Below are 10,117 nucleotides of genomic sequence, written 5' to 3'. Positions count from 1 at the left end.
ACTATAATTATGGAAATTACTAATGCTTGCAATTTCAAAATGTTATATTTAAATCACCATATAATGGTAATAATGCGTGCAGCATCATATTCAAATACCTAGAAAGTGAATACAAATTACTTAGACATCAGCATTCTTATTATTATTATGGTAGGGTTTGGGTTCTGGTTTTGAGAGTTTTGGTTCTGAGGATGCTGGTTTCTTCCTACCCAGTTAGACTGGTGGTCAGGGTTTGTTGGGCCAGGGTTAGGATATTGGTTCGGTTGGGGGTTGGGTTGATTTGGAGCCTGATTTTGGTTCTGATTCTGATTTCCATCTCCCCATCGGAAATTTTGGTGGTCCCTCCACGATGCTTCTCTTTGCTTCCCCGGAATCCAATTGCCGTTGGAATTGTAGTATCCTGCGGCATTTGCTTGCTCCACATCCAGCGAGTTGTCCGGCTGATCATATGGTAGTGCTGGGGCTTCTTGGCCTCCAGTTGGAGAAGGTGGTGGAGTGTTCTGCTTGATTGCAGTCAGCAATTCCTTCTTTAATTCCTCCATCTTCAAGTCCATCCGTTCCTCCTGGTCAGTAGCCGAAGCACTCGCTACCCTTTCTCTGCTGTACCCATCTCTCGCGTTGTCGTACGTCTTCTTCGCATTCAACAGCTTGCGTAACACCTTCTTGGCTTCACTTACTCTCAACTGGGTGAAATCGCCTCCAGATGATGAATTCGCCAGATCCTTGGTTTCCTTGTTCATCCCTTCATAGAAGGTGTGGTGCACCTCTATCTCCTTCATGCGATGGTTGGGGCATGACTCCAGAAGGCTCATGTACTTCTCCCAATACTCGCTCAGGGTTTCATCATATTCTTGCCTTATGCACGATATTTTCCTCTTCAATGCACTTGTCTTCGAAGACGGGAAAAACTCGGCTAGGAAAACTGACTTGAAATCAGCCCATGTATTGATAGAGTCGGCTGGCAGGCGCATGAACCAAGTGTTGGCTTCTCCCTTCAGGACAAAAGGTAGGGCCTTTAGTCTGTAATCGTCCTCACTCGCTCCTGCTGGCCGCCGCTGTGCCTTACAGATTTTGCAGAACTCATTTAAGAATTCGTATGGTCCCTCGTAGCTCTTCCCACAGTACGTTGGTAAGATTGCGATAACGTGGGGTTTCACATCACAGGCGGTCTGGCCTGGGGTAACCACTATGGCTTGTGGGGGATCTCCATCGGCGTGCGCGGTAAGTGTTGCGAGCTCGGGATCGTCCTCACCTTGGTCAGCCATTCTCACTAGTGCTCTTACTGGTTGGGGTGGAAGCTCCGGGAGTTGGTACTCTAGCTCCTCTTTTTCTTCGTCGCTACTCGTGCCTAGGTCGGACAGTGCTGTCGACAGGCCAGAACGAGTGGTAACGAGTATTGTTCCTCGGGGAAGTATCCTTGGTCTCCACTGGCCAGGAGCCGAGCCACTTCTCATAAACTGAAAACAAAAAGAAAAGAAAAATTATAAACAGTATGTACACCAAAAAGATCACACACAATAATAGGTATGAACGCCATCCGTCCCCGGCAACGGCGCCATTTTGACGGTCCAGGTTTTTCCCTTCCCCTTTGTGGGTTTTGCGGTTTATCGTATGTGAATTGGAGTGTATTCAACTGATCAGGAAGAGATTCCCGACCCAGCTGAGTCGTTGGTACGATAACCGGGACCTGGCTTCAAACAAATTTCCTCAACCCATTTCTACTGATTAGTATAATGGAGGTAAGGGTCGAATCCCACGAGGATGGACACGTTTTGATAACTGCGGTGACTTTCCTGGGTGTTTTGGTTAGCTACCACGCTTGGGTTGAGATTTTACCTAGATAGGAAATAAATGTGGTACTCTACTGACTAGTAGGCATGAAAATAACAGACATGTGGGAGTGTTTGTGAAAATAGGGGACAAGGTGTTTCAGAGACATGAAAAGTAGACAGTTACTAAAAGAGGAAAATTAGACAACAAGGTATATCTGATGGCTGGGGGCTCTCTGACAGGTCTGGATAGTACATCTGAAAAGTAGAGAACAAAAGCAAAAGTAACTTAAAAGTAAAAGTGGTCCAATAAAGTTGATTTTGACGTTTTCTTCTTCACCAAGTATTAACAGAATTCAGATAAACACAAATACCATGACTGAACTTCAGATTCACAAATTCGAACTCAAGATCCATCGATTTAAATGCTCAAACTTAAATTAAACGGTGAAACTGCAACTTTACTTCTACTGACTGACATGCAAGGTGGTAATCACGGCGCAAAAAAGAAACTCATGCACGAAAACTTGACTAAACATGGCTACAACTTTGAAGCAACAACTCCCGATAAGAAAACACTTAGAAATTGAAAGCAATAACTAGATCTAACTTTCCTAGGCAGAATGAAGCAAACTCGAACCAAAGCGACATGCGAAATAGAAACTTCATAACGTGAATGTTTGAAAATAACAAAGTACTTCAAAAGAGCAACAACGATGAGTGTTTGCAAATAACTAACGATGAAAACAAGTAAACTTTAAACTAAGAAAGCGATTAAGATTGTTTGTGCCACTCCGGGCGATGATATTACTACACTGCTACGATAACTGGCTGGAACGGCGGATTGATGACTTCTCCGGCAAACTTTTGGACGTCAAGTGACCATGGCTGTGGCGAGGAACGAGAGGTAGGATAATGCTGAAGGATTGATCTTCTAGAGAGAATTCTACTAAGTGTGTTGAGAACCGAGAACTTCTAACCGAACTCTAAGGAACCAACTCTAAGTGTGATTGTCCCGAACTCCTTCTCTCTCTCCAAGTGGCTTCTTTTATAGGGAGGCTTGCCCTTGCTTTTAGGGTAGACTTCTCCCGCGTTTTGACCTTTTTGCCCTTGTCAATGATCATCCCAGCTATCCTCCTTCTCCATACCGAGCCTTTTCTCTCGGCATGCATCCTGGTCGTATTGCACCCCTTTTCGGGCGCCCTTTTCACTTACGTCACACGAATCGTCTCCTACGACTTGGATCCTTTAATCCTGCACACTTAAGCAAGCTGTTTTGCAGATAATACATGCATTTCACGACATACTGACCAGTAATCAAGGCTTAGAATACGACTTATCAGTGCACCAACTCCCTCATTTCCCCCCTTCACCAGGACAGCTTGGGTTCCCAAGCTGGAGTGAAGTGGGAGGGGGTGGGAGAGTTAGTGCAGTATGTGCTCAGCATGTTTAGGAGTTCTTAGATCTAGGAGTTTTAGTTATTTTTTAGGGTCTTTGTGTTATAGCATGAACTGGTGATAATAATAAGGCAAGATTCCCTTAGTAAAAGTAATTGAGAATAGGATACATGCAACTTTGAGACCTCTTTCTTCGAGAAACTGAAATCGGTTTGGAGGAGGCAAGAACGATAGAAGGTGCCTTAGCTGACCTAGTTGTGAAGCCCCACTACATAAGTGAGTTAAAAGCCTTAACATTGAGTGCTAACATGATAAAAGGGGCTGCCACCTGATGCTTAGGGAGAAGAATTTAGTAAGGAGAAAAATAGGGAAGAAAAAGATAGAAGAAAAATTTTCAAACCTGGAGGTATAAGCTGGACAATGTCCAGAGGAGGAAAAATAAAAAAATTAATAATCTGGAGGTATAAGCTGGACGAAGTCCAGGGGAAAAAAAAAGAAAAGAAAAAAATAGGAAAGGAGGATAGAAGGAGAAATTCTCATAACCCGAAGCATCAGTGACAGGACTTAACTAAGAGTGAGTGATCCTAACATCCCTGGTGAGGAATGAGTGATCGAGCGACTCCAACAATTAGTAAGCTATAGGCCATCTGGACAAGCTGACAAACCGACTAGGTAGATATAGAGAAGGGGAGGATTTGGAGTGTGTAGACTATTTGATTGACCTTAAGCTTGTGGGGACGACTGCTTAAAAATTTGAACTAGTTCATGCCTATGTGTTTTATTTTCTAAGTGTTATTTTTTTCTTTTTCTTTTCGTTCATATGTTAGTGTCTAGGTCTAGGATTTTTCTTTGGTCAGGGAATAACCATGCATCGAAATTCGCCTTATTTCTCTTTTTCTTGTCTTTATACTTGAGGACAAGTATGGTTTAAGTGTGAGCAGTTTGATAAGGCTAATTTCATGCATTGGTTATAGGGATAAATTCTGCGATTTCCTAGGTCTAACAAACCTTTTTGAGCCAGGTGTGCAGAGAAATCGCCAGCCCCAAGAAGAAGACGGAGATTGCCTGGAGGAAGAAGCTGGCGGGAAAATTGAGAAGAAGGATAAAGAGCCACTAGACTGAGGAGCATCAATTGGAGGGTAAAATAGGAATCACAAGAACAATCTAGAAACTCTATCCACTATAAAAAGGAGCACACAATCAACATGAGGGGAGTCTTGATCATCACGTTCCAGCTCCTAGCTTAGTTTTCCAATTTTTCTCTACACACTCACACACTTGGGAGAAATCTGAGGGGGGTTCTCATTTTCGTCGGAAATTCGGGTGCAACACCGTCTCTAAGGAGGCGAAGAAACAATTGTCTTTTATTTTTCTATCTGCTTTTGGTACTCGCCGAGTCCTCGCTGTTCGAGACTCGGCTTTGTGTTGTTGCTATCATTGGATATTTCATATTATGCAATGGATATTACTGCTTTTGTTTCGTTTTTCTTATCGTGTTGTGTTGAGTTTGATTTGCTGATTATTGTTGGTTGATCTGAGTTTGGAGTTGTTTTTGTAAGAAATCGTTTGTGATCGGTTGAATCTACGTAGAATTTTGAGGATTGGAGGTGGAAATGATGTTTGGTTGTTGTGGATAGCTTGGATCCGGAGTGGATTAAGTGTCCCGTGGTTGGATCTGTTTGTTCTCGTTTCATTTGGTTGTTTAAGTTCTGCATTCTAGTTTTGCCTCGTCTAGGAGTTGTAGATCTGCTTTAGTTTAAACTGTTCTTAATTTCTGTTGGTTCAATTTTGTTTACTTTGTTTCGATCTTCGTTTTGCTCTGTTTTAGCTGGTTGTTTCGCGAAATATATCGAAGAAGATGATGTCGCTGTTAGTTAATCCTTTAGTTAGTTATTTTGCAGCTTTTTGGTCGTACTCTACCTTTTCAGAAAATGGTCCCCACGTCTAGTTTCTTTCCTGGGTCTAGGCTAATTTAGGAAACTGTTCATTAGATCTAGTAATTGTCTCGCTCTATTTCGATTAATATGCATGCTTTTATGTCTTTGCCTAGATCTAGCTGTTAGAGTAGAATATTTCAATTACCAAGTCTAGGATTTAAAGCTCAACCCCAAAATTGCGTGGCAGCAGCCTACAAAAAAAATAGTTCCCGAGTCTTTGAACATGTTCACTTGCACATTCATCTCTGTGGATTCGATCCCTACTTCCATGTACTAGTTTTCTTAACTAAAGCGGGTTGAGGGTTTTTGAAGGGGGAGTTAAGGTAGCGAATGTGTGCCCAACGACAGGTGGCTTGAGGTTCTCTGAGTTCATAGACCCAGTGTCTAGCGGATTCCCTGGACCGAGGGTTTTCTTCATTAATTTTAGAACACTCTTTCGATAACCATTATTAGTTCTAAAACACGCACACACCCATACACTCTTCAATATACAATTCATGTCAACTATACACATATAATGTCTAATATAAGTTGTTGACATTTGATGTGCAGACTATTGACATTTTGATGTGCAGGCTATTGACGATAATACCCACGAGTTGACATAATCTACTTGCAGTTGATATTTTAAATATGTTGTGGATGAGTGGCTAAAAATGCATCTCAATTCTCAATTAAACTAAAATATTTCAACCTAACAGGACCCTATATTGATGTATATGGGAGTGATCAATTGCTAACTCATCATTTAATTGCTAACTACAACTAATTTAAGGCCATAGGATTTTAGAAAACGTGTGATCTACAATTTACCACGTGTAATTTTTATTTTTATTAATTAAATCGAAAAAGATAAAAAAACTTCAAATTTGGGTTTTGGATGAAAATGTCAATATAGTGTTTCGAAAATATTAACACAATGCTTTGAGAATGTCAACACAAAGCTTTAAGAATATTAACTCATTGCTTATATTGACATTCTACATGTATTATATTCACTTATTTTATATAGTATGTTGACATTTCTGCATTGTACGAAAAAATAAAAAAATTTGAAATTTTTTCAAATTTTGATGTCGAAACATATGCACGTAGGATATCGTTGGAATCCTTAAAAAATTATCTTTAATTTGATATATGTTATATGAATTTAAAGGTTTGAGATTTCTTTTAAAAGTGAGTTATAACTAATTTTGTTGTTAATTGACATTAATACCCTTATTGATATTTTTTGTACATGATATTAATACTCAAGGGTTGAATGATCTTCACCTTTAATTTAAAAATCTAATGCCTATCATTTAGTTGTAGTAGGGGTGAGTTAGCAATATAACACACTCCTGATGTATATATTTTATTTATTTATTCAATTATTGTTTAATTTAAAGAAAGGGTATATTAGTTCCTATTATAATTTGACTTATGGTAAAGTGATATATGGGTATTATGATTGGGAGACATGGTGTCTCTAAATCACGTTATTACTTGATTTCTTATGAATCATCGTACTAACGGGAGTATAAATTTAATCATAAACATATCTCATAATGACAATAAATCAAAATCAAACCTAATCCTAAATATTAAAAGAAAATACATCTCAAAATCAAATCAAATTATAAACGGTCCAACTAAATTATAAAATAAATATTATAAATATAAGGAAGGCACTATTATCTATACATAAACAAATAAAATTAAATATGGAAACAAATCGAGTAATGGTCCCTAATGACAGAATTAATTACAAAGATAAAGATGACACAGACAAGTATTCAATGTGTAAAGTCTCAATTAGCGATCCGCAATTTAAAGTTCTATTTATATTTTTTATAAGTTCCACTAACTTATTTTTTTTTATAAAGTCAATATTTGTTTAAAAACTACAGGTGAAGTCGAAATGGAACTGTGAATAACTGTGACTAACGACGGAGGGAACATCAAAATCAAACACTAACTAATCAAATAAAATATGGAAATAAATCACTTTGTTCATGAAAACAAACTTGGCGTAAAATTTCTAATCAAAGATGATAAACAAAAAAAAACGATAGCATAAAAATAACTAAAAACATCTAATAACATAGTCCATAACTATATTCAAGTTACAAGGTAATCTTGTAACTATTATAAGTAACTATTATAAGTCTATGACCATATTAGGTTAGGTAATCTTGTGAGAAACTGGTGGCATTAAACTCTCAATACAGTAACAAGGTTTCGATTTAAAATAAGGAAGGCAAGCTCGCATATCCAGTTCAAGTTCAAACCAAGACTGCTTCTCTCCGAGTTCCAGCAATATGAGCCAAACTTCTCTCATTTTCTTGTCAGAATCATAGTACACCACACAAAGGTCGCACTGAGTCCACGACTTCAACCAGATGTGATCGCCAACCATTTGTTTGGTTGGGAGCTCTATCCTCCCAAACACCTCACTCCTCAAGTCGAATGTTTCAATCCATCCATTTCTCAAAAGCCAGTGAATCCTCCCATTAGAAAACTCCCCATCCACATCAACCAAATCAAGACTCCCGTGCTGCTCTACTGTTTTCCATGCATTCGTCTTGCTGCTGTAAATCTTACTCACCCTTATTTTCTTTTTAGACAAAACAGCAAACACCTTGTATGCATCACTTTGGGGATCCCAACCAAACCCTGATTTCACGATACATTCAAGCTCACAGTCTGGTTTGGTTAATTGGATAGAGATTCTAGTGGCTGGGTTCCACAAAAAGAATAATGCTGGTAAATTGCGAATACACACCAACCCATTGATATGACCCACAAATTTACTTCCGCGGATGAGATGATGGTTAATCGGATCATCTATGGGAATCAGATCATCGTGAGGGCATCGTTTAAATAGAAGATTAGGGTTTTTGGAATTGGACATGAAGATGTTCTGCCAACGCTCATGTCTTGGGAGGTGAGTTTTTGATTTCAGGAGATGGGTTTTGATGAATCGGTTGCTGCCGATTAAACAGTACCATGATTTCGAAACGCACCTGAATCTCAAGAGTGTTTTCACCGGAAGATATGATAGTATTTCTTGGATGATATCTTCGGGAAGATAGAGAGTTTCGGTATCCATCTGCTCCTTATAAGTTTATTTCTTAATAAAAACTTAGGTTTATAGAAGAAGATAAGATCGCAAAAGATTAGGAGGAGATTATAGAATATTTTACCTTGTATATATGATGTGAATAATTAACAAATCGATTTTACCTAATTCTACATATAGTACTTCAAAAAAAAGATTACAATAATATAGCATCCGATTACTGTATCTTTATTTAAGTTATCTCCTAGTTTGATTTATGATTATGTAGTTTCAAGATTTATACATTACTTTACAAAGCGAAAACGAGCAAATCTACTTGATTGTGGAGATGATGCTAATTTTTATTGTCGAATGTCGATGATGAGTGTCCAGTGGCGTTGGAGTTGGAGGCAACAGCGAAGATCATGGTCATGCAAGACTGCTTCAGCTGTTGCACATCATCTTGGTTGTGGCAGTGTGGGAGCTCAAGGACGAGGAAGGTTTCAATATGTTGCAACTTTCTTTTTCTTTTCTCATGTGTTTAAGTAAATAAATTAGTTAACTTGATAATGTGGCATTTAATTTAATTAAAAAGATTAATGTAATATTGTTTTTTAGAATAAAATATTTTAGATTAAATCTAAAAATAAATTAAAGTTGAATTATCTAATTTCCTAATTATTAAAATATAAAAACCATCATATAATAAAAATTCCACGTCTTCTATCCAAACGCTGGAGGAACTTTCTTTCTCAATTTCGATAATTGTGCTATGTTGTTTGATGATTGTGAGTAGGGCTGGGGAATTATACCGAAATACCGGAATACCGGACTTACCGTACCGAAAAAATACCGAAAATACCGTTTTTTCGGTATACCGTAGTTTTTGGTACGATATGATACCGTACCGATCTCTATCGGTACGGTAACGGTATTAGATTTCCCATACCGCGGTATACCGAAGATTCAGTATACCGTGGTATACCGGTATACCGATTGATATATATAATATATAAATATATATTTATATATGTTATATTTAAACTAAATTTTAAAAATAAGAATTTTTATTATACAAAAGTAAAAGAATCAAAATTGGGAACCCTATTTTTTGAAGTAGTCTAAAACTAGATTTTTTTTTAATATTTTGGATATAATAGATTTTTTCGCGGTATAATGGTATAACGGTATGCCGTACCGCAAAACACGGTATAACGGTATATTGGAATGTCATATCGCAGTTCGGTATATCGCAAAAGTACGATATACCGAAATGCGGTACGGTATACCGATAACACGGCATGGAAAAGCTGCCATACCGAATTTCCGGTATACCGAACTCCGGTATACCGAAACTTACGGTACGGTATCGGTATGGTTTTTGTCATACCGTAACTTTCGGTACGGTATACGGTATGGCACTCCCGGTACGGTATACCGTACCGAACCACCCCTAATTGTGAGACTTAATGGACCATATCTGTATAATGGTGTCTTGGGCCTGGTTGTGTTCAACCCAATGACTTATTAACTCGGAGCCCAAAGCATGTGGCCCGGTTGGTCGTTGCCTTCGTCTCCTGAAGTGGCTGGATTGCTGCCACGTTGCAACTCCACGTGGATCGCTGATAAGTACCTCCTCCTTAGCGGTGATCGCCTAAAGTCTCTCGACGATCTGAGTAACAGTTCCGGCGCCCGATCGTGGGGTCGGCGGATGGAATAGTTTCAGGCTGTGCGCGGTGATCCGTCGGGCAGCGTGAGAACTAGGTTTGTAGACAAATCACAAGATATGGACAAATAATATTTTTATTCATAATCGAGAATATGAACAAAAGCCCTACTTATAGACTAAGGACCTTAGGGTTGATTCGACCTAATCCTATTCATCTCGGGAAAGAATCAACAAAGAAAACCCGAGACGGAGCTTATAATTACGCTCGACTCAATGCAAAAATAAATAATAAAATATCATTGTTC

At 38.6% G+C, this 10,117-nt stretch overlaps 1 protein-coding gene across 1 annotated transcript; it reads right to left on the bottom strand.

Annotated features, from left to right (window-relative positions):
• Positions 1–7,110: 7,110 nt before the first annotated feature.
• On the bottom strand, positions 7,111–8,194 carry LOC125209118 (putative F-box protein At3g16210). The gene has a single exon (XM_048108726.1). It carries the CDS (start codon positions 8,192–8,194, stop codon positions 7,268–7,270), a length of 927 nt encoding a protein of 308 aa, XP_047964683.1. The 3' UTR covers positions 7,111–7,267.
• Between the last annotated feature and the right edge of the window lie 1,923 nt (positions 8,195–10,117).

The sequence above is a fragment of the Salvia hispanica genome, chromosome 3 (genome assembly GCF_023119035.1).
Source record: "Salvia hispanica cultivar TCC Black 2014 chromosome 3, UniMelb_Shisp_WGS_1.0, whole genome shotgun sequence".
NCBI classification, from domain to species: Eukaryota; Viridiplantae; Streptophyta; class Magnoliopsida; order Lamiales; family Lamiaceae; genus Salvia; species Salvia hispanica.
This window is presented reverse-complemented; position numbering and strand designations above follow the sequence as displayed.

What these genes read in the sequence shown, in the direction of transcription:
- LOC125209118 (XM_048108726.1), bottom strand. Translation starts at nt 8,194, where the DNA reads ATGGATACCGAAACTCTCTATCTTCCCGAAGATATCATCCAAGAAATA.